The sequence below is a fragment of the Amphibalanus amphitrite genome, unplaced genomic scaffold, assembly GCF_019059575.1.
Source record: "Amphibalanus amphitrite isolate SeventyFive unplaced genomic scaffold, NRLGWU_Aamphi_draft 000119F_arrow, whole genome shotgun sequence".
Classification (NCBI taxonomy): Eukaryota; Metazoa; Arthropoda; class Thecostraca; order Balanomorpha; family Balanidae; genus Amphibalanus; species Amphibalanus amphitrite.
This window is the reverse complement of record NW_024881614.1, coordinates 742,696-767,425: the sequence shown is the minus strand read 5'-3', so window position 1 is coordinate 767,425 and position 24,730 is coordinate 742,696. Positions and strand designations below refer to the sequence as shown.

At 52.4% G+C, this 24,730-nt stretch overlaps 2 protein-coding genes across 4 annotated transcripts; one reads left to right on the top strand and one right to left on the bottom strand.

Moving 5' to 3' along the window:
* Positions 1–3: 3 nt before the first annotated feature.
* On the bottom strand, positions 4–8,576 carry LOC122381397 (mitochondrial genome maintenance exonuclease 1-like). 3 transcript variants are annotated; one of them, XM_043365502.1, is made up of 5 exons: positions 8,536–8,576; positions 1,736–2,439; positions 1,158–1,377; positions 789–918; positions 4–518 (listed from the first exon to the last, which is right to left on the bottom strand). In XM_043365502.1, the coding sequence occupies exons 2-5, from the start codon at positions 2,406–2,408 to the stop codon at positions 375–377; spliced, it is 1,167 nt and encodes a 388-aa protein (XP_043221437.1). In that variant the 5' UTR covers positions 2,409–2,439; positions 8,536–8,576; the 3' UTR covers positions 4–374. The 3 variants fall into 3 exon arrangements, with proteins under 3 accessions (XP_043221437.1, XP_043221436.1, XP_043221435.1); XM_043365501.1 differs by having other exon boundaries at positions 8,543–8,561; XM_043365500.1 differs by lacking the exon at positions 8,536–8,576 and adding an exon at positions 3,255–3,778 and having other exon boundaries at positions 27–518.
* On the top strand, positions 5,290–24,522 carry LOC122381395 (CLIP domain-containing serine protease B9-like). Its single transcript, XM_043365498.1, has 10 exons — positions 5,290–5,347; positions 16,755–16,978; positions 19,026–19,194; positions 19,521–20,065; positions 20,721–20,838; positions 21,352–21,515; positions 22,352–22,486; positions 23,015–23,096; positions 23,637–23,730; positions 23,982–24,522. The coding sequence occupies exons 2-10, from the start codon at positions 16,891–16,893 to the stop codon at positions 24,114–24,116; spliced, it is 1,530 nt and encodes a 509-aa protein (XP_043221433.1). The 5' UTR covers positions 5,290–5,347; positions 16,755–16,890; the 3' UTR covers positions 24,117–24,522.
* Positions 24,523–24,730: the final 208 nt, after the last annotated feature.

Sequence of the window (24,730 nt, the reverse complement as noted above, 5' to 3'; positions counted from 1 at the left end):
GCGTTTAAGGTCAATGCATGTCTTATTGATGGCAATATTTGTACTCTCTGAATTCGAAAAAAAATGATGTAATGGACATGCTCTACCACAAAACGGCATGACCGGCCGATATCACAGTATCGCCTACTCCCCTGAGGAGCACAGCGCAAACCGCTCCGTATCCTCATTCCACAACAGCGTCTCTTCTGGGAAGCATCACCGTACGATTGAAGGAACTTCACAGCACCAGGACAGTACTTCGCAAACGTAAATACGCGTCTGTGTCCACCTCACATAAATGCGACGTCAATTTATCGCACAATAGACGCCCTAGACGACGTCTGTCTCCCGTCTGTACTGGAGCAGCCGCTGCAGCCAGGCGGCCCAATGGCGCCCTAGACGACGTCTGTCTCTCGCCTGTACTGGAGCAGCCGCTGCAGCCAGGCGGCCCAGTGGCGGCGACACTCGGCCGGGGAGAGCACGTGGACGGTGGCCGGCCGGCCCGACTCGTAGGCCACCACCACGGCTGCCCGGTCCACCTGGCGGCACAGCAAGGCGTCACGACGCGGAAAGGCGTCACGGGCTCACGGCCGGGCAGGCATCACGTCGCGGAGAGGCGTTACGCATAAGCGTTATGCATAACTATCCACTTTGGATGGTCAGATTACGTCATCCAATACAAGGGTCGAGAAGATACGAGTATGCGAAAGTGGAAGCAACTGCACGATCACGTAAGGTTCACCCGAGGCTCGTGTGCAGCTCATAACTGAGAGGTATGCCCCCAATTTGTGGGTGGACTCTTTACTCACCTGGGCGTCTCTGTGGGTGTAGTTGTAGGCGCCCAGGTACGCGGCCGCCTGCACAGGGTTGTCGTACAGTTCCCGGACGCTGTACTTGGGCCGGCGGGCAGTCTTCCATTCGATCACCATCGGGCAAGACCTGGAAGAAACGGTCAGCTCAGGTCACCCCTGAACACCACTCAACGCAGATATGTAGACGTTTGATCACGGAGTTAAGTAAAGAAAAGAAAAGATTAACATGAGCTGCACGGTAGCGAATGAAACGATGAATTCGAGCCGCACATAACACCGCTACACCAAAATCCGCCATTAACGGACGCCATTCTATATAACATCCCTCCCGGACGTCCAAGCCATCGCGGCGTTCCCACCACTCACCGGAAGGGTGCCACGCAGTCGACCACGCCCTGGTAGCCGAGCTGGGTGTGCCGGAGCGGCCGCTCGGCGGCCAGCAGACCGGCTCCGTCCACGTGCCGCAGAGCCGGCCGCACGCTGCGCCAGAACCCGTCAGCGGCCGGCGAGAGGGGCGCCTCGGGAGCGGAGCCCAGCAGGTGCCGGTGGATGGCCGCGTGCAGCTCCCGGCCCACAGAGAACATGGCTGCCGGGGCGGGGGAGGGAAGATGAGGCACACCGGTGCGGGGGATTAAGCAAAAAGTAGACGGGGATCACCGGGCCGAACGGATGAAGAATTGTAGGATCGGAAGTGAAACCGGACACATGTGAAGTAAGGGTGTCGTGGGCATACGGTAAGGTCAATGGTGGACGGCAGTAGGGGAAAACTGAACACAACTGATATGAGAGAAACTACCGCTGATGTAAGATAGAAATTCACTTTGATGAAGTCCAGCCAGCAATATTCACATCAACTGCCGCGGAACGCAGATAAAAGAAAAGTTTTTAACATCGGTATAAGCGACGAATGAATGGCCTGTGCGGCTCACCCAAGGTTCACCCACCTTCTTTGATCTGAGCGAATCCGTCCGGCCCGTGCCGGGCTATCATGGCCTCCTCCCACCGGCGGAGTGCCGCGCGACTCTCCTCACTCATTGTGGCCTGCAGGACGCGGCTGACGCTGGGCAGCGGCGTCGCTGGCCTCTCCGTGTGCGCGTCCGTCGGCTCTTCGGTCGGGTACATATAGCTGACCGGGGGAACAGCGGCGCTCGAGGTGCCCAGGAGCGTACTGCGGGACCTGGGGGTGGCGCTGGAGGTGGCGGAGGGACCGGTAGTGGAGGAGGTGGCAGCTGGTTCAGGGACGGCGGCGGCGGAGGGTTTTGGGGAGGCGGTGCTGGTAGAAGAGGTGGCCGAAGCAGAGGTGCGTCGGGACCGGGGGCGGACCGACACGCCCACACTGCCTTCCGGAAAGCCCCTCTCGGAGACAACGGTAACACCAGCGGGCGGGTCAGCCTCCCGCTCAGCGGGCGCGCCGCTTGGAGTCCGAACCACCCGGCCGAACAGCAGACGATTCTCCAGCTCGTACCGGTAGCGGGGCAGGTTCCGGCGAGCGGCTGCCACACTGGCACCGAGGCAGAGCTGCTTGCAAAACAGGCTGGGCTTGTGCAAAAGCGGACTGAGAAGCTGCAGGAGTTTCCTTTGTGCCTGACAGAGCTGCAGACTTTGCCCCATGGCCATTAGTGCTTACTGGGATTTTTGTTGGTACCTTCTGGAAAAGGAGACATGCATTATGAAAAGCACAGAACATATGTAAAGCACTGAAACATCTAGCACCATTATAGTGATATGTAAAGCACTGAAACATCTAGCACCATTAAAGTAAGGTTTAAGTGGGCTCTCCATGTGTGTTAGATGCAATGCAATGTAAGATCCCAACTGATTATTGCTGGTCACACATCTATGTCAAGAAGTGGTTCAGTTCCCAATTTTCTTGGGCTTTGATTATGTGTGGAGAAAAAATGACCTGACCTGAAAAAAAAAACTTTTTACTAAGCGGATGATCAATGATGAGACACTTCGCTGGTAAAAATGTGAGCAGCACTGTCTAGGAAAAATACAAGAATAATATAATACAGATTACAGAAAAATATGTCACCCTGCGGAGTCACAAACTACGAAGCAGGGTGCTACAACACTGTTAGCATCGCCTCCGCCTGAACGGTTATCTGCGATTTTACACTTAAATGGTACAGTCAAACATTTTGTCACCCCTGGTAAGTTGAAACATGATGCCCCCAACTGGACCCCAGAGCCATTAGAGCCTAGAGGCCCGAGGCCTCTAAGCTTGAGCTCTAACTGAAGAAAATCCCGGATCTGCACTGGCTCTCGATATTTAGATGATTGTGAATATCTTTAATTATGTTTTTGAATAGCTTTGGAGCTGGTTATTAGGAGTGGGTACTTGAGATTCCATAGGCAATTTTAATAAATAATTGTAATAGCACTTTTAAAAGCAGCTCCACAAGATAATTCCAACAACACTCAGCCTTTTGCAATTATCTAGAAACTCAGCACATATGTACCCCTCAAATATTATATTGACTCATGACTGGTGAAATATCCAATACAACACTCCAAAACAAACATTCAAAAGTTATATAGCTATCTTCTAGCCCAGGGGTCGGCAAATGGTGGGGCATGCCCCCTTTGGGGGTAATGGAGCCCCTCGGCGGGGGGTAATGGGGGCCTCTGAGAAAGCCTTATCTTAGAATTAATGTCTCCCTTGATGGGACAGACATCACGCCTGTTTGGTCTCAGGGTTCAAAGATCGAACGCTAACCGTCGCCCCTCTATTGGCGTTTTCATAACAGCTAACGTAAACGGGGAGGGGCCGGTCGGACCCTAGCCTCCAACATTCGTTGGACCCCCAGGGGTCCAACGAATTTCTCCCCCCATAAATTAGCGGCTGGCAAAACACCAATACGGGTGACGGTTAACTTCCTTGGCCATTGGGTGACTTAAGACTTTCAAAGGGTCAATGACAATTGTGTAGTAGATCTGATCAGCACCCGCTGTACCTTCTAGAATTGAAATTTTATGACCTTCCATCACTCAAGAAACAACTGCCTAACAAGTCAACAGTTATTTCTGTCAATGTATGACATGCTTTATGGCAGATAAGGAAAAAAATGATCGGCTCGAGGGTAAAATTGTGTCGTGATGCGACGTTTTTCCATAATAATACCATCCAATACCCGAAATACCCAAAGAGTCACGGAAAGGTATGACATTTCAGTGAGCTCGGTTGTGTATGCAATGGTGTCTGGTAGGGTGGGGGTAATGGCCCTGCCTCGCGCCCGAAAAGGGGGCACGACCCCGGAGGGCCTGCCGACCACTGTTCTAGCCCAATACGAACAAATAATGATGATGATGATGATGGTTTAGAGGATTTGCCTTTGCAACGGCTCCTCCTATTCTTTTAAACTGTACTTAAGCTATCGCGCTATGAGTTGGTATGGGGTGCATGATAGTATTGAGCTCTTTTTCTTTTTGCCTTCTATATCTTAACTTCCACATGCTGTATAGAATTTGTTTCTTATCTTCCATATGTTTCCTATTATCATCAAATAGAAATTTCATAATGACTTCTTCTTTATCTTCCCAGTATGGCTGTTGCAGTTCGGGACATTTCTCTCTAATCTCACTCAATATTGGACATTCCAACAAGAAGTGTTTTAGATCCTCATTTTGTTCATCACACAGAACACAGTTTGTTTTCTCTTTTGTAAACCTCTTCCTAGAGTTCAGAGGGAGAGTGTTCGTTCTTGCTTGAAAGAGGATTCTTGATTGTGGGGTGTTGTCATATACATCATCTTCTTTTACCTTCAGTTTCCATCTCTTGTATATCCTCAGACTTGTTTTGGTCTCTACTTCCTCTTTCCATCTTTTATCGTCCCACCTGATCATATTTTGGTTAAGTTCTTCTTTCTTCAAGTCTCTCATGTCTTTTTGGCTTAGGTTTAGCGTTTCTAGGTGCGCGTTGATCATTTTTGCCCATTTCGTACTCTTCTCTTCTAATTGAGTTTCTATTACTTCCTTCAATAGTTGGTTATTTCCTTGAAGAGTGCTTCTAACATACTGTAGATGCCCTTTCATAACTCTTGTTTTCATCGTCGAAGCTCCAATTTCGCCCCGGAGGGCACAGTTGGCGGTATATCTCGGTGCACCGAGTATCTGTCGATATACTCCGTTTTCTATCATTTCCAGTTTCTTTACCTCTTCTTCCGTTATGTAGAATATGTTGGCACCATACAAAATGGATGGTAGAGCAAGGCTCTTCCAGAATGTTTTTCCTATCATGAGCTTGTTGCAACTTCTCGCGATCACCCCATAAGTCATGTTTGCCATCCTTTGAGCTTTTTCTATCATCTGCTGTTTCTGCTCCTTGAACATGTTTCGCTGATTTCCAATCCTTATACCCAGATACTTCAACTTGTCTGTTGTCGGTATTCCTTCTACTTCAGCTGGTTGTTCCTTGCAATTGAATACCAATACAGCACTTTTATCCTTGTTAATATCCAGACCACACTTCTTACTCACTTCGGTTAGAACTTTGATCAGCAGTTGTGTTTCATGAAGTGAATGTGCTAATATTAGTCCATCGTCTGCAAAGAACAGTATTGGAATGTAGAATTTCCTGTTTCTGAACCCAAGCGTTGTCTCCTGTATTTCTTTGGTGATTATATACGTAACAATCTTGAACAATGCTGTAGAACCGGTACATCCTTGTCGAATTCCACTTGTCACGTCCATTTCCTCTGTTGTGCTCTCATTCAAGTTGATCAGTGTAGAGTCTCCTTGGTATATATCTGCTACGGCATCTATAACTTTTGGATGGATCTTATATGCCATCAAAGCTCTTATCATTTCACTTCTTTTCACGGAATCAAATGCTTTTCTATAATCGATTGATGTAACATACAGTGGGGTCTTCCTTTTATAGCTGTCTTCTACGCAATAGTTCAGGATGTAGAGGTTATCTTCAATCTTCCCCCCTTTCGTGAATCCAGCTTGGGTTTCAATTATAGCATCATTTTCTCTTATGTGTTCTTCAATCTCATTTTTCATTAGGGTCATGAAGATTTTATACCCTACATTTGTGAGCGCTATAGGTCTAAGGTCTTTTGCTGTTGGGCGTGGTACCTTCTTTATCATTCTTGTCTTTGATGTTTTCCATTCACTCATTTTCCTTCTTTCTTCCACTTCTCTTCTTATACAGCTCGTTAATATTTTCAATCCGTCCCTTGTCTTTAGGAGTGCTTTATACATCTCTGCTTTCAGTCCATCAGGACCTGCTGATGTCTTGCCTTTCATGTTTTTAACACATCTTTGAACCTTTTCTTCGCTTATGATTGGCTCAGTCATGGCCTTCAATTCACTTATAGCAGTTTGAGCCAACTCTTCATGATCTTTAAGTGGTCTTCTGGCATTGATAGTTTGCTCATCATGTTGCAAAGTTCTGATGTATTCACTTTTCTTTTCTTCATTCCATACCTGATTTATGTCATTTTCATGTTTTTGGTATACAGTCTTCCAATATCTTACCAGTTCTTCCTTCTCTTCCTTTTTCTCTAGTCTATGTCCATCTGTGCTGAATAGGTTGGTTTCCTCATTCTTTTTGCCATCCTTTCTCCTTAAGTTGTCAATGTTCATCCATAGCGCCTTGCTTCTGTTTGTGCTGCATTTTATTTCATTGGTTATCTTCTTTTCATGTATACTCATCTGCTCTTTGACCAGGCTTTGTACATGTCTTTTCTGCTTTAAATACAATAGTTCCATGGCCTTTACCTCTTCCTGAGTTGAGGCATTTCGTTTTTTCCTGTTTATTTCTTTCCTTTTCTTGATTTCTTTTCTTATTTCTTTTGTCATCCATGGAGGTTCTTTCACTTGCTCTTGTTTGTTCAGAACTCTCCTTATATATCTGGCTTTCAGCTTTTCTTCAGCTGTGTCTTTCATTGTTCTATTTAACACTTCCATCGTAACTTGTTCTTCATCATGTACCCTTTTACATACTTCTTCCGCAAACTCTTTTAGTGTCTCTTCATCAGTCTTATAATATTCAATGACATCTTCCTTCCCTTGGGTGAAGTTTAGATTTTTTCCATCTGGTATCTTCATGCTCACAGTAATCATGTTGTGGTCTGACAGATCGAACTTTTCTCTGTCTTCATCTATGATCATTTCCTCGAACCACTTGTAGCATCTACCATTTACTATAACAAAGTCAATCACACTTTGTTGATCTTTTCTCTGCCATGTGATTTGTCCCTTGCATCTTCCATCCATGTTGAGAAGAATCAATGCATATTCATTCAACCATTCAATAACTGTTTTTCCATTGTCATCTTCTCTTTGTTTCCCTAGGCCGGTGATATGTCCATTGAAATCACCTAAAATCGCTAGTGCTTCATGCTCTTCTTCAACGTTTTCAATTATTTTTTCCACTTCCTTTTTTATCCTTTCATTCCTTTTCTTATCTTCATGTTTGTTAACAACAGAGAAATAAACTATCACTATATGCAAAGTTTCTCTGGCTACCTTCACTTTTGCATACAAAATATCACGGTTTGCAGTTTGTACCTTTGTTACATTGAAAAGATCATTTGCTTTGTACATCAGGAGCAATCCTCCTCCTTTCTTGTCTTCCATCTCTCTCATACTCTCAACTTTATCTACACCTCTAGAAAATTGCACTTTTTCATATTTTTGTTGAGTTTCTGTAAGGCATATGAGATCACAATCTGTTTGGAGGAGCTGTTCTAGTTCTACAGCCTTTGGCTTAGTTAATCCTTGCACATTGACTAGATTTATGACAATTTTTTTCTTGCTTTTTTCTTCTTTCTTTCTTGATATGTTCTCATCTTTCCATTTCTTCTTGCTTAGTCTGTCTGGGTTTACTAGTTCCTTCTCTCCTGGTCTTTCTGTACCTCTCCCTCTTTCTTCTGTAGCTTCCCATTTTTTATGTACCATGTGTGGTCACCCGCAGCTTTTTTGAGCTTCAGTTCCTCCCTCAGTTTCATGTCCTGATCCCTTTCCATTTTTGTCATATCTCGTGATATGCCTACTCGCTTTTTCCATGGGTTTTCTTCACCCTTCAGATTTTTGGCACTTGCCAAAATGTGTTTCTTTTCACCTTCGGATGAGAGTTTCACGAGCAGGGGTCGCTTCCTTTCATTTTCTTTCCTTCCCATTCTGACCAGACTTTCGATCTTGACATCTGTCACTTTCAAGGATCCTTCGAACAGGTCCAAACACCTCACCATGTCATCAGATTGCCTCTCTTTCGGATCTTCTTTTGTTGACTCGGGTACATTGTAAAGCACAATGTTGTTCTTCCTTTTGCTTCTTTCTTCAAGTTCTTCCATGTGTTTGCTCATTTCCTGTGAAACTTTCTCCAGAGTGCATTTCACAGTTTCTTCTTTGAGTTCAGTTTTGAATAGCTCCCACTTTTCTTCCAACGATTGGACTCGTTTTTTGAGGTCTTTGTTCTCTGCTGCCAGTGTTTTGATCCGATCATCTAGTTGTTTTATTTCCGAGCGACACATCTTACAGAACCATTGCTCTTCTTCATATTTCTTCAAAATTTTGTAGAACTCAGCACTCAGGTTTTGGCACCCAGCGTGGTACCATGCGCCACATCTGTCGCATTTGACTCCATTGTCCCTTTCTCTAACAATCTTCTCGCAAGTTCCACAGCTCTCTTTCTCATTTCTTTCGCTGTGATCTCTTTCTCTCATTTTGGTCTCTCATCTACTTCTTTAGTAGTTGCAAGTATTTAGATTTATTCTAAGAGCTCAATACGCACCCCTTACCTGCGCGATCCTCTAAGATCTTACAAATACCAACAATACAAATACATCGATAGTTCACTTTCGTAACAACTGCGCCATCGCTGTCTTGTATCGTCACTTAAAACGATGCTAATCTCGGACTCGATGAACTATTTTGCAGCAATCACACGTCCAGCGTGTATTTGGTTGAATATGTATAGGGCGTTTAGTTCTATAGCCTTGGTCGAGTCCCAGATATTCTTGGCCAAGTCCGATGTGATTAAAATAGCATCCATTCGTCTTGGTCTTGGGTGTGTAATTGAACCATTCATCCAGAATATGGTGACCGTGCATGATCTCAGCGACCTCGGGAGGTGAAAAAGACGAGTTTGCTAAAGATAGCTTGAGCCTAAATCGATATACCTACTCTGACAGTGTGCCCGGTCGAGGGAGAGAACAGGACCGCCTCTCTGTCACCGTGGGACGTTCATCGCTCCGGGCCGGCCACTGGTCCTGCTCGGATCAATTCAGCATCTCCATCGTATTATATCGGCCGCCGATCGACGACTGGAGCAGCTCCGTGGAGTGTCCGGTCGTATCTGCCAAATGTGCCGAGAGGAGGCGGACACTCTACGGCAGTGGTCGGCAGGTCATTCGGGGTCGTGCCCCCTTTTTGGGCGCCAGGCAGGGCCATTACCCCCACCTACCAGACCCCATTGCTGACACAACCAAGTTTACTGAAATTCCATACCGTCCTGGAACTCTTTGGGTATTTGTGCATTTCCAATGCATCAAATTTAAAACATGACACTTCCTCCACAAAACATTTAATGCCTATATCCCAGTAGCGGCGGAACACCTTCGGGGGGGGGGGGGGGCACTGCCGACTTTTGGTCCCATTCTTTCCATGCAACGCCCATAGGGCTAATGTTAAAATGCAAAAATCAAAGGGTGCACGGTGCCCCGGTGCCCTGCCCCTCCCCGTTCCGCCGCCTATGCTATATCCCATTTAACCCTTGTACGTACGTATAGGGGCGGCGGGTGGTTTTTCGTTAAAAGCTCACGTAAAAGGCATTGGATCACGACCAAATTGTACCCTCGAGCCCATCATATTTTTTTTTTTTTACCAGCCCGGAAAATATCATGACCTAAGACCAGTTTTACCAACAGAAAAATAACCGTCTGCCGGAACTTTTGCCTCAAGATCGCTTCACATACGGAGCGTAAACGCGATGGGCTCGTAAGCGGATAGAGCTTTACCGTTTACGCTCCATATGTGAAACGATCTTTAGGCAAAAATTCCGGCAGGCGGCTATTTTTCTGTTGGTAAAACTGGCCTCTGGACCCATAATGACCGTTGGGCGTTGGCTTATGAGCTTTTTCTGGAGATCATCTTGAGCCATAAACTCTCACTTCAAGGAGTTATAGCGGGTCCCGATTTTCTCGACACTTGTCATTGCCCTCTTGAATGAGACGGAATGACCGAGGACCTTAAAAATGGGCAGCAGCGGCTTCCTATTGTCACGGGTAGCACGCTCGTCTTTTTTATGCACAGCTCCATATCAGAATCCGAGAGGCCGCGGGGGTCCGATCGACTCCTCCCCCTTACGTTAGCGGCTGTTGAAACGCAAACAGACGGGCGACGGTCAAAAGCTGCAGCTGCTTTTGTACGACTGTACGGAGGGGTGAGATGGTGAGGCGAGCAGGTACGTGAAAATTGGTATCTAATCAATGTGTGTTGTGCCTTTGGCCTGGGCTAATCTTTGAACCCTGGGATGCAACAGTCACGATGGCTCCATCACTGGAGCTACAAACTCTAAAAAGATAGGCTTTCTCAGAATCCCTCATTACCCCCACCGAAAGGGCTCCATTACCCCCAAAGGGGGCATGCCCCACCATTTGCCGACCCCTGCTCTACGGCATATGCGTCCTGCCTGGCTCTGGTGGGGCGGGGCGACGCTCAGCGCGCGTGAGCACCATCCACCCAACGGCGACGCAAGACGACGGCGTGGTGGTGGCCTTGTAGCGACAGCTGCGCCACCTCGCTTGCTCAGTCTGCCCCTGGCGGCAGACCGCGAAGCTCTACTTGCGCCGCTACACACAGATGTCACTTTTACTTTCACCGTTACTACCAATGTTCTCCGTGGCTCAACAATGTAAAGCCAAACTGTTCAGTTCCGTTGTTCAACTGGTCTCTTTGATCGACACGAGCCTCACTCGTTTAAATATACGCCTATACCTCCTACGGCGCGGTTTAGCCCTACGGGCACCACTGGGACGGGCCAGCGTCCACCTTGAGGAGGGTATCGATCATAGGGGTGGAGGAGAGTGCACGGGGGACACGGCCCAACCGGCTGGGACATCTACCCAGTACGAGGGATGACAGTGGCGAATCCCGTTTGACTCTCCAAAGCCTCTCCCTCTCCGACTACGACATCTGAAGACTTCGCCGGCTCTCCGAGGGCACCACACCACAAATGGTGACCCCGACGTGATCCTACGAGATTCTGACAGCTCCGCCTCGGCAAGAATAGGTTCTACCCGAACCTGGCCTCCCATCGCCTCGGCAAGAATGGGCTCGTAATTGCCCGGCGGATTGACTGTGTGTGTGTGTGGCAATCGGGCCCGCGAGACCCGCCAGTGATTGCGCCGCGAGCGCACCAGTGACCGCACAGCGAGTGCGCTACAGTGACAGCGCAGCGAGCGCTCTGCGATTGCGCAGCGGGCGCCTCAGTGGTTGCACAGCGAGTGCACTCCAGTGACAGCGCAGCGAGCGCTCTGTGATTGCGCAGCGGGCGCCCCAGTGGCTGCACAGCGAGTGCGCGACGAGCGTTCACCTCCGCCACCATGCCCGACACTGCAGACTCGCGTCCGTCCGCAACGTTTCGCCTGCCCGCCTTCTCGCCGGAGGAAGCGGAACTCTGGCTGGTGCAGGTAGACTGCGCATTCGACGTCGCAAACATCACCGACAATGCGACCAAGTTTAAGCTGCTGGTAGCGAACCTACCGGTGCACGTAGCCTCCCAGGTACGTGACGTAGTGACGGCCACGCCGCCGTCCTTCACGGACCTGGTGACGGCGCTGCGGTCTCGGCTGGCGCAGTCTCGCGCGTCTCGCCTAGAGACCCTGCTCCGGGACCAGCAGTTAGGCGACCAGAAGCCCACCCAGCTGCTGCGTAACATGCAGCACATGCTGGGTAATTCAAGAGATGACACCGGCCTCCTGCGGACGCTCTTCCTCCAGCGCCTGCCGCAGACCACGCGCGCTGCCCTGGCCCTCCTGCCAGAATCGACCGGAATCGACGACCTCGCCAGCGCCGCAGACCGATTCCAGGAGGCGTCGCAAGGTGCCGTGGTGGCCGCCGCTGTGGCCCCGCCGGCCGCCGCTGTCGCTCCGCCGGCCAGCCACTCCTGTAACTGTCAGCAGTCGGCAGGGACGGATCTCACAGCTGCCGTGGCCGCTCTCACCGCGACCGTCGCGCGGATGGAGGCATCGTACAAGAGCCACCGCGCAGACGTTCGGCGACGCAGCAGGTCCCGCCCGGCACGCCGGCCAGCGACGCCCGGCACGGGCACGGCCCGCGCCGACACTCGGCAGCCGCCGGCAACGGACGGGCTGTGCTGGTATCACGAGCGGTTCGGCGCTGACGCCCACCAGTGCCGCCAGCCCTGCTCGTGGCAGGGAAACTAGCTCGCCTGTCTGCCCTCGCGCCAGCAAAGACGGGCGGCCCACCACTGGCGCCTCTGTTCTACGTTACCGACACGGTAAAGAACTGGAGGTTTCTGGTCGACACCGGCGCCCAGGTTAGCGTCCTGCCACCGGGTGTTCTGACGCCGGACGACCAAGTGACCGCCCAACGCGACGCACCACGACTGGAAGCCGCTAATGGCTCCGCCATCCAGCTCCACGGTGCCGTCGACGCCACCGTACGGCTCGGCGCACAGTCTCTCCAGTGGAAATTCCTGGTGGCAGATGTCTCCACACCAATCCTCGGCGCCGACTTCTTGGCCTTCCACCGACTCACCGTCGACATGCGCCGCCGGGTGCTGCGCTCCGACCAAGGCGTAACGTGCGTCGTCGGCTCTCCCGCTAGCGTCAGCTCCGTTGGCGTCCGGATGTGCGCGGAGAGTGATTATAGTGGCCTGCTGCGCGAATTTCCGCGCGTGACGTCTACCTCCACCCGGCTCCTACCCGTGCGGCACGGCGTGACGCACCATATCGTCACGCGGGGCCCCCCTCGCGTCGGGCGCCCCCGCCGCCTGCCGCCGGACCGGCTCCGCTTCGCTCGACACGAGTTCGAAAAGATGGTGGAGATCGGCGTCGCTCGCCCATCCAAAAGCAGCTGGGCCTCGCCGCTGCACCTGGCGCCGAAACCAACACCCGGACAGTGGCGACCGTGCGGCGACTACCGCGCACTCAACAAAGTAACTGTGCCCGACCGGTACCCGATACCGTTTCTTCAGGATTTCGCCGCGAATCTGCATGGCTGCACGGTCTTTACGAAGATAGACCTCGTGCGCGCGTACCATCAGATTCCGGTTGAACCTGCCGACATTCCGAAGACGGCGATCGTGACGCCCTTCGGCCTCTTCGAGATGTGCCGCATGAGCTTCGGGCTCCGCAACGCCGGCCAAACATTCCAGCGCTTCATGGACGAGGTGATGCGCGGCCTGACGTGCTGCTACGTGTACCTCGACGACATCCTGGTCGCCAGCACGTCCCACGAGGAACACCGCCGCCACGTCCGCCAAGTCCTGGAGCGCCTGGACAGGTTCGGCATCACCGTCAACCCGGAGAAGTGCGTGTTCGGCGCCAGCCGAATCAAGTTCCTGGGCCACGACGTATCACCGGACGGCATCGCCCCTCTGCCGGAGAAGGTCTCTGCGGTGAAGGACTTTCCGCAGCCCGCCACGCAGCGCCAGCTACGCCGCTTCATCGGTATGGTAACCCACTACCATCGTTTCCTGCCGGGTGCCGCCAGCCTCCTATGTCCGCTGCACCGTCTCCTGGACCACAAGCGCAAACGCGCTGCACCGCTGGAGTGGACACCAGACGCAGAGAACGCCTTCCAGCGCGTCAAAATCGCCCTGTCACAGGCCACCCAGCTCGCGCACCCCACGCCCGGGGCCGCGCTGAGTCTGCAGGCTGACGCCTCGGACACCGGGGTCGGCGCCGTGCTACAGCAGCACATCGACGGAGCCTGGAGCCCGCTGGCATTCTTCTCCAGGACGCTGAAACCGCCGGAGACCCGCTACAGTGCGTTCGGCCGTGAGCTGCTGGCCGTGTACCTGGCGGTGAAACACTTCCGGCACTCTCTTGAAGGCCGCCCCTTCACCATCTTCACCGACCACAAGGCACTTGTGTCGGCCATCGGCTCCGGCTCTGTCAGCTACTCGCCCAGGGAGATCAGGCATCTCGACTTCATCTGCCAGTTCTCAACAGACGTCCGTCACGTGCCGGGCAGCGAGAACGTGGTGGCCGACGCACTGTCCCGGACTGTCAGCATGCTGAAGTCGCCGACGCCGCCGCTTCAGGACTTCGAGGCACTCGCGGCAGCACAGCAGGAAGACGGCGAGCTGAAGGCGTACCTCGACACGCCCCACAGCCTGCAGGTGCGCGCCGTACCGCTCGCTGGAGGGAGCTCGCTCCTCTGCGACGAGTCGACCGGCTCACCGCGACCGCTCATCCCAACTGCCCTCCGACGGCACTACTTCCAGCTGCTGCACGGTCTGTCGCACCCCGGCGCCCGCGCGACACAGCAGCTCATCTCCAGCCGTTTCGTCTGGCCGGGACTGAGCAAGGACGTGCGCGACTGGACCCGCAGCTGTGTCGCCTGTCAGCGCTCCAAGGTCCACCGGCACACCCGCGCTCCGGTAGCAACATGGACGCCTCCCTCCGGTCGCTTCGAGGAAATTCACATCGACCTGGTAGGCCCGCTGCCGCCCAGCGAAGGTCAGACCTTCCTCCTCACCTGCGTGGACCGTTTCACCCGCTGGGTGGAGGCTATCCCTCTCCCTGACATCAAGACGCCCACCGTCGCCAATGCATTCGTGTCCGGCTGGATCGCACGCTTCGGCGTGCCGACACGTGTCACCACCGACAGAGGTTCGCAGTTCGAGTCGCACCTCTGGCAAGAACTGTCTGCCATCCTCGGCTGCACCCGCCACCGGACCACCAGCTACCACCCGCAAGCAAACGGACTCGTCGAGCGGGTGCATCGCCAGCTGAAGGCAGCCCTCCGGGCCCACGGGAACGAACGCTGGACCCGCTCGCTCCCGCTGGTGTTACTCGGCGTCCGTTCAGCCGTCAAGACGGACCTGGACTGCACAGCCGCGGAACTGGTGTACGGCCAGCCACTCCGCCTGCCGGCCGAGTTCCTCGGCGACGCGCCGACCGCCGCCGTCACGGACCCAGCCTCGTACGCCACTGAGCTCCGCCGCTACATGCGGGACCTGACGCCAGTGGTGCCGCGCGCCTCGGCCACTCACCGGCCGAGCTTCGTGCCGCAGACACTCCGGGACGCGTCTCATGTGTTCGTTCGACGAGAGGCGCGACCCTCGCTGGCGTGCCCGTACGACGGGCCGTACCGAGTGCAGCAGTGCGGTGACAAAACTGTGCGCATCTTGCGAAACGGCCGCGAGGAAACAGTGTCCATCGACCGCGTCAAGCCGGCCTTCGTAGAGCCGCCTGACGCCCCGGCCGCGGCGGCCGACTGCGGCCCCGTCAGCCGACCTTCGAACTCGGCGGTGCCGGCCGCTGGGCCGCGGCTCCTCCTGCCGCCACTTCGCCCTGAGCCGCCACCGCCGCCGCCCCCGCCGCCGCCCCCGCCGCCACCGCTACGACCGTGTCTCCGCACGACACGATCCGGCCGTGTTGTGCGCCCACCAGCGCGTTTTCTCCACGTCGCGTTCCACAGCGACGTGTCTGGGGGGAGGGTGGTGTAGCGACAGCTGCGCCACCTCGCTTGCTCAGTCTGCCCCTGGCGGCAGACCGCGAAGCTCTACTTGCGCCGCTACACACAGATGTCACTTTTACTTTCACCGTTACTACCAATGTTCTCCGTGGCTCAACAATGTAAAGCCAAACTGTTCAGTTCCGTTGTTCAACTGGTCTCTTTGATCGACACGAGCCTCACTCGTTTAAATATACGCCTATACCTCCTACGGCGCGGTTTAGCCCTACGGGCACCACTGGGACGGGCCAGCGTCCACCTTGAGGAGGGTATCGATCATAGGGGTGGAGGAGAGTGCACGGGGGACACGGCCCAACCGGCTGGGACATCTACCCAGTACGAGGGATGACAGTGGCGAATCCCGTTTGACTCTCCAAAGCCTCTCCCTCTCCGACTACGACATCTGAAGACTTCGCCGGCTCTCCGAGGGCACCACACCACAGCCTTTGCCGCCGGCTTCCGCGCCCAACTGAGCCGTCTGGCAGTGGCTACGCCCGCTTGGGGTGGCTAGAGGGAGCGGCGACGACGACGACGAGATCACGTAGGACACCATTTATGTTGTTTTAGTTTTAATTAATCCGCCGAGTAGACGCTCAGATACCAAGTAGGTAGGGTATGACATTGGCCAATGTATGGACAATTCAGGTATGATCCATTTATCGTAAGTCATACCAATGTATAGGCGGAATCGTCTTGTTGACCTTTCAGGGCCACGGAAATGGGTATATAACAGGGGTGGGTACGGTATCACCTAAGGTAACATTCTCAAAAAACGACCGATGCAGTCGCATACATTCCGGTAATTGATTGGTATTGTGTTCGTCTTTTCGACCGGCCGTCATGGACATACTGTGACGTCTCAAGGAAGATAACCCGAGTGACTTGCGATTCGGGTGTCCCTTCGTGTCCAATAGTAAAGCTGTGACCTGTCCTGACCCAGTGTGACCTAAAAAAGTAAATATGGCATATGTAACCTGGTCTGGCCCCATGCAAACCAAAGTAACCTCTCTGTCAAAATTCCCGAGCCGTCTCCGCGGCCAAATGGCGCAATTTCGTTCTCCCACATGTCTTTGTTTTTAAACGTCCTATTGCCACGGGACCAACAGAAAGATGTTCCAACTTTTCTTTAGGTAGGTACTCAGCGTGCGCCGTGCGCCGAAAGAAAACATACGTTTTATAATGGTCGACTCTCATAAGTGTAGTGTAGGTATGTGTGCATGTGTGTATCGGGGAGGAGGGGGGGGGGCTGCTACAGTATAACGTCACGGTCTCGGGACGGCTGTGACGTCACGATATGGACAGCGGTCAGCTGTCGTCGCGTCGGGCGGCGGAATTTCCAGGCGCGGCGCGGGGCCGGCCCGCTCCTCGCGCAGGGCTCAGTCGCTGGACGCGGTGGCCGCTGGAGGCGGGTGGGCTGACGGTGACGACGCTCGGCACGATGGACCGCACACGGAGGATAGCCGCCCTGCTGCTGCTGGTGGCGGTAGGAGCGAGCGCCACCTTCGAGCTACCACAGTATGATCCAGGTGAGTACGACACTTCTACTGTAGTCACTAGTCGCCTATAGTCACCGAGCAGCCACGAAGTCATCATGATCTTCCAAAGCTAAAAACGTCACAATTTATAATAGTGTTGGCAGCTGAGCTGATTATAGGCATATTTACAATCCATCAAACCTGTTCAGGAAAGTCATGATTGTATAGGTAGGTAGGAACATGTAACAGGGAAAGCTTCTACGGTTCAGCGCATAAATATAAAAGCCTATCGAAGTCATTTTGGACTGAAGCGTATATGCTAACGCAAATATTAGCCTAGCATATTTCTAGCAGCCGTCCATTGAACAGATATTCAGCGAACGGGAATTCCACGAGTCATAACACTAAACAATACTGGCAAACGGGATTTCCATCTTACGGGCCGCTATACCTACATATCAATCTTCTCAACACTTGCAATGGCATGACCGTTTTAGTTCTAGTCGGATGCTATACGATCAGACTCCAAGCGGGAGGATAAAGGAGGAATCTGTCCTACCAGCCAGGGTTTTAAGTTCCGTCCGATCCGACCGGGCCGCTCGGCCCGCCGTCCAACGACCCGAGTCGCTGCAATATTATAAATAAACACGACCGTTTCAATCCGCCCGACTGTGCACTGAGACTGCCAGGCAGTCCCGGTCACCCGCAGGGCACGAGGCAAAGGGACAAGGAGAGAAGTGCAAAACCTCAGGCAGGTGCAGAGCAGGTCTCAGCTGAAAACAAAGTATTTACTGTTAAAGGAAATAGTTCACTTTCCTGAAATTAGTATTTTGCTATGGATGTATGTTTTTTTATGCTCAAAATGATCAGAAAATAAAACAAAACGTTTTTGTAAAAAGGATTATTTTCCATATTTTAGTATAAGAAGAACTATATTCTATATAAAATAATGTTTGACGCGGAAGCTTATTACGCGTTGACCAATCATATTGCGTAGGACAAACCCATCGGCTGTAAGCAGCATTCTGATTGGCTGACGATGACGTGACTGCATTCCTCAGCAAGGCACGCATTCCTCTGCAAGGCACTCTTTTCGGAACGAAAAATGGAATATCTTCGTCTAGGGTGATCGTTGGGCCGTAAAAGCTTCTGATTTGTGCTAGTCTCAGCGCAAGCAACAAAACTGCTATTCCAGTTCCAAACCCCATGTTAAAAGTGAACTATTTCCTTTAAGGACCATGCACGAAAAAAGCACGGCCATAACTTTAAACTTGACCTAGCGAAGTAATGTCTCATATTAAATAGTAAATACCTGACTCATGTTAACCACAGTGCAATGATGAGCAAGCGCCTTTTGGACGAGGAATGAGCGAGCTCAATAGCGACCCATGCACGCACAAAGTGAATCCAACCCTTACCCAACTGATTTGCCCCGGGTCACCCATCTTGCCGAACTCTATCGTAGCGCTAGCTTTGAGTGCTATCAATTTGGTAGCCGTGCCTGAAACTAAACGTGCAAAACATAAACAAGACTGTCGGTTGCCGAACAACTTGAACTGTCACACTGTGCTCTATGTCAGTTACTCTGTAGGCTACCCGCAATGCACCGGTGTCCGGCGGGACAGTCTAACCACTCAGTGAACCACCGCGACTTGCGTTCCCCACCTCGGCTTCGTTCCTCGCAAATCCAAAGCTCTGGGAGAGGTGTTGCCGCCAGAGCGATCGAAAAGTTGGCAGCGGTGTGACCTATGTCACAGCGCGTGTATACGACGGCTCCATAAATAAACAACGGCGTGTAACTGTCTGGGAGGAGCGCGCCTGAATGGAGTCGGAAGGCCTTGACCGAGTAAAGTCTCGCGCTCGGAGCGGCGACACGCGACAGAACCGTCCGAAACTCCTGCACACCCCAGAACGTCCGAGAGGCCTGCGACCTGCACATCCGGTTAGCAGTTAGCTCTGAGAGCTAACTGCTGGACCAGAGCTAATTGCTGTACATAACCAATCAGTTACCTCTCGGCCACTCATCCTGTACCGTATTCGATAACTAACCATGTCTCAGGTCCCCAGATGACAACCCGTCGCGTATATCTTCCCGCAGTGCTGGGGGACGTGTTTCCCGTGCTGGTGGAGGCCCGAAGCAGCAGTTTCCACCGGGATTGCCACCAGAAGGCCGAGTGCGTTCCCATCAGCAGCTGCCCCAAGCTCTATGAGCTGCTCAGCCTGCCCACCATTCAGAGTGTACGCAGACTGAAAGCCAGCACGTGCAGGTGAGTCGCGGCTGGGTGCGACGGAATGCCAATGGGCGCCGGGCACGAGGATGGGGCGACACACGCCATAGGTACAGTGCAACCGATGAGGTATTAATTCCCCCGAGAAAAGAATAATGTAAAACTGAACGCGAGTAAATGTTTCAAATCGGTTAAGATATTCCTTATGTTTATGTCGTCGGACAAAGGTCCATCTACAAATCGGGTGCACCACTGATACCCATTACCCATACCTGACAACACAGGCACTGAAGCAGGGACCAATGACTTGAGCATAAAGTCCCGCATACAGTCATGTTTCATCTGTCACCCCGTCTGTCCGGCAGGATAGTGGACAGGAAACCATTCGTGTGCTGCTATAAAAACGATATACTTCCATCCCCCGAGCAGCCGCCCTCAACTGAGGCCGAGACGGGGACTCCGAAAACCGACACAAGACACGAGCAGCCACCTGCTGAGCCCGAGCAGCCACCTGCAGAGTCCGAGCAGCCGCCTGCTGAGCCCGAGCAGCCGTCTGCTGAACCCGAGCAACCGGCTGCTGAGCCAGAGCAGCTTCCCGTTGAGCCAGCCTCGACACCATCAGAAGCCGTTGACACAGCTGTAGCACCAGCTGAAGCACCTGCCGACCCAGTACCGGAGCCAGCGGAGGCGCCCGCCAACACGTCTTCAGCCGCCGAGGAAGGCGAACTAGTGGCGCGGTTCTTCTCGTCCAGCGATCCCAGCCAAGAGGTGCACGAGGAGCTGGATTATCTGGACGAGCACGAGGAATTCCATGAGTGCGGCTTCGGCAGGCTGGCCACGCGCATCTTCGGCGGTGTCGAAGCGCTTCCCCACAGCTGGCCGTGGATCGCCGTGCTCGGCTACGGCTTCGGTACGTAATAACACCCGACAGCGGGTTGTTGATCGCCGTGCTGGGCTATGGCTTCGGTACGTAATAACACCCGACAGCGGGTTGTTGATCGCCGTGCTGGGCTATGGCTTCGGTACGTAATAACACCCGACAGCGGGTTGTTGATCGCCGTGCTGGGCTATGGCTTCGGTACGTAATAACACCCGACAGCGGGTTGTTGATCGCCGTGCTGGGCTATGGCTTCGGTACGTAATAACACCCGACAGCGGGTTGTTGATCGCCGTGCTGGGTTATAACTTCGGTACGTAATAACACCCGACAGCGGGTTGTTGACCGCCGTACTCGGTTATAACTTCGGTGCATATAGAAACATTCGAAAACGGACCAGGTCCAAAGATCGCCGTATTCGGCTATGTCTTCGGTATGTAGGGCAGCCAGGTTTCAACATTATCAGGGCAGTGGGCACAATAATTACATATATGAAAATCAGCCAAGTCAGGGCATGAAATGAAGTCATAAATCAGTTGGCGAACGGGATGCGTGCAAATGCAATGCATGTCTTATGGGTTAGTTCACTCATCGAAATGCTATGGTGAAACTCACTAATAGATGCCATGTGACCTTTCCATGACCCAGAGCGACTCAACCGTCCCCGCAACCCGTCTCTGACCGCCAGTGCCGGAGGACGTGTACTGGGCGTGCGGCGCCACGCTGGTCGGGCCCCGGCACGTGGTCACGGCAGCACACTGCGTCACGGAGGAGACCGCCGACGGCCTGCAGGTGGTCACAGACCTGTGAGTGGCGCCCTGGTGGGGTTCAGAGACGCAACAGCTTGTGGTAGAGGCCAAAGGGCCGCGTACCATGCCTTCAGGCAGGGCGGTCGCAAGCATCGATTATAGATGCTTCTTCGAAGATGAGACAAGATGAGGGATGCCTTTACGATTTCCATTCAAAGTATAACATTTTTAAGGAGAAGCTTTAAATCATATCACAGCCTAATTGATGTAAAGCGAGCTTCCCCCAAGTCTCAATACATCCATAGGCGGCGGAACGGGGAAGGGGGGGGGGCACCAGGGCACCGGGCACCGTGACCCCTTGATTTTGCCATCTTAACATTAGCCCTATGACCGTTGCATGAAAAGAATGGGACCAAAAGTCGGCAATGCCCCCCCCCCCCTCCTTAATTGAAGGTGTTCCGCCGCTACTGAATAGATCACTACATCAATCTCACTTTACAAGTAGTTTTGTTCAAAACATGCACCATGTTGGTCATGAATGCGTTTGACATCCCACTATCGCGTCGCCAGCCAGCGGGTTCGTCTGGGCGAGCACGATCTGTTCAACGACAACGACGGGCCGGTGGTGGACGCCATCCCGGAGCGGATCATCGTGCACGATAACTACACCGGTCGGCCCGAGTACAGTAACGACATCGCCCTCATCCGACTGGACAGGAGGGTCAACTACACAGGTAACAGGAGGGTAAACTACACAGTAAACGGGTAACAGTAGGGTCAACTACAAAAGTAACAAGGCGGGTCAACTAAACAGGTGGCCGCCGCCTCATCCGGCTGGACAGGAGGGTCAACTACACAGGTAACCGCCGCTGTGAGAACTCAGCAAGGTCAACTACACAGATAACAGGAGGGTCAACTACACAGATAACAGGAGGGTCAACTACACAGATAACAGGAGGGTCAACTACACAGGTAACAGGAGGGTCAACTATACAGGTAACAGGAGGGTCAACTATACAGGTAACAGGAGGGTCAACTATACAGGTAACACACATCAGGAGGCTCAACTACACAAGTAAAACACGACATCGGGAGGGTCAAGTGCACAGGTAACTAACAACTGCCCTCACCGGCTGGATAGGAGGGTCAACTACACAGGTAAACGCCGCCCGTAGGAAGGTCAGGTACACAGGCAACCGCCGCCCTCATCCGACTGGACAGGAGGGTCAATCAGACAGGTAATAAACAAACCACCTCCATGAAGATCAGCTGCATAACCTGTCAATTACAGTAACAGCTGACGAAACCCATTGATCTTTAAAAGGGGAAAATGTTCATCGGACAAATGTAAGGAAAATGAGCTAAATATCGCTTCTTCCAGGAACACCGAACAGATTATCATGTAACCTAACCACAGCTACTGCATTGTTGTTATGAACTTTGCACAGGAACAGTGAACACTGAGAACACCCTATCGAAAAACGACAGTCTTTGGATGAAACGAACTTTCGCTTCCTCCTACCACAAAGTGAACTCCGCGATTCCTAACTGGCCTGTACGCCCATTGCAGAGAACATTTCGCCGGTGTGTCTGCCGGGAGTGCTGCGTCCACCGGTGGAGATACCGAGCGAAGACCAGCCCGCCGCCACCGTCACACCGAATGCCGAGGAGAACGAGTTCATAGTGTCGGGATGGGGCAGCGACGGTAAGTTTGTCCGGAATGTTAAAAAAAACGTTTGTCCGGTATGAACCGGATAATGCCTGTACGTCCATGGACGAAATAGTTATGGATGAAATGAAATTGCTTATGGATGGAACAGTGATTGATGTTACTCGCATGTATGCATATGTATCATCATTGTATGTCATGGGTTGTGTTTTTGTCTCACACTGCCATTTCTTGATTGCCACCGGTCGCGGGAGGGTGTGGGGGGAGGGGGGGGGGGGAGGGAGGCTGCGGTCACACATTGGCATGACACATGTGTCTATTGATGTGTTTGTGTCCCACTGTGACCTGTATCGTTACCGGCAGGGGTGCGTCACGACACCGACCGGCTGAGGGAGTTAGCGGTCACAAATGCTTATGTGTCTAGCTATGTGTTGGTGTCTCACTGTGACCTGTATCGTTACCGGCAGGGGTGCGTCACGGCACTGATCGGCTGAGGGAGTTAGCGGTCACAAATGTGTGTTATGTGCTTGTGTCCTACTGTGACCTGTGTACCGTTACCGGCAGGGGTGCGTCACGGCACCGACCGGCTGAGGGAGGTGACCGTCACACAGGTGAACGGCACAGTCTGCAGACAACACTTCGGCAGGTAACCACTGCTCCTCGCCACACCGCACGGTAGGCGCACGGTAGCAGATATATAAAACAGCACATCGCACAGCAGACGACTGGCACAGTGAAGCACAGCAGACAATATGTAAAACAGTCATCCAGACTCAAATGTTTCTCTCAGAAGAGAAGACGAGCTACCAACTGACTAGACAATTTACGCAATTCGAATAGACATCGAGGGGCGCAATAGGACAAATTCACTGTTCAGTATTCAATTCCTACCAACGATAAATTATTTGAGGACAGCAGCCAACGATGGTCGAAGTGTCCTTATATGCTGTTCCTAAATGCTGGTTCCCATTTGTTCCGCAATGCTGGTGCCCATTCTTATTTGCTACGGGAGTGTGCGCTATGCCGGGAATAAAGCCCCGCATTTAGAGTTGTTTCGGCTTCTCATTTCAATCACTGTGATACTATGTAGGTACTACTACTCACTCACTATGATAGTGTGAACTGAGATATCAGGTCCTGTTCGTCGCTTTCCTCGTCCCTAACTGACGGCCTGCACTCCGGCCAGGTTCGGTATCCCGGTGCGGGACACCATTCAGCTGTGTGCCGGAGGCCAGGGCGTCGACAGCTGCAGCGGAGACTCCGGAGGGCCACTCATACAGGTGAGTTACGTAGATCAGACTAGCTGACCAACGACCCCTAAAACAGGCCTGTAGCGGCTCCGTCGGGCCCTTATACAATATACAGCTCAGTGGCGAGATAAAATATGCACCGCATGCATGAGTTTACGCATATTTACTGTGTACGAATATCTACATGGTATTGATGCGTGAATGTATGTCAGCAAGCCCTCGATATGTAACATGCGCACGTGTGTATCATCCCCTCCCCTCCCCCCCCCGTGTGACCCCAGGACACGGGCATGCAGTACGAGCTGGTGGGCGTGGTCAGTCTGGGCGGGGTCATCTGCGGAGGTCAGATCCCCGGCCTGTACACGCGCGTGCAGGCCTACACCGAGTGGATGGCCGCTGTCATGGCGGAGGTGTAGAAGGCGGGACGGAACGCTGCGACAACTCATCACAGAGGCGTGCGGGGAGCGTGTGGATATCGCATATTGCGGATCCAACAGGGGCTGACCCGTATTGTGTCAGTGAGGTGTCAGTGACGTTTTGGAAATATCAGTGAGTCATATGAGAAACCAGTGCGGATATCGCAATGACCAAGATACTTATCTATCTAATGACTAAACATCGATAGCTATCGACGATAGTCGTTATAATGCGTCAAGTATAGTCATTTTTTGTACTGAAAGATCTTGATAAAATGGCTCTTTCGTAAAAAGTCAGACACAATTCGTGTCACAGGCATCATGTCGCCAAAAACTATAAATGATGGTGAAGCGTATCTTGTGTGAGACTTCAATGGGGTTACATGAAATACAAAGGATGTACGAAGTGCTGGAGTATACGGGACTGATGAGGAAACTATTGCCGCCAGTCACCATACATCTATTGTGAGTCACACGGAGGAAGTTTATGAACGACAGATGTTCGATGTGCAGTTGAGCAGCGAATAAAACAGCTACTGGACGATACAGTATTACCATCAGCAAGTGCGTCCACTGCCGGCGAAACTACGATGCTTGCGAGGAAAATGCAAAAT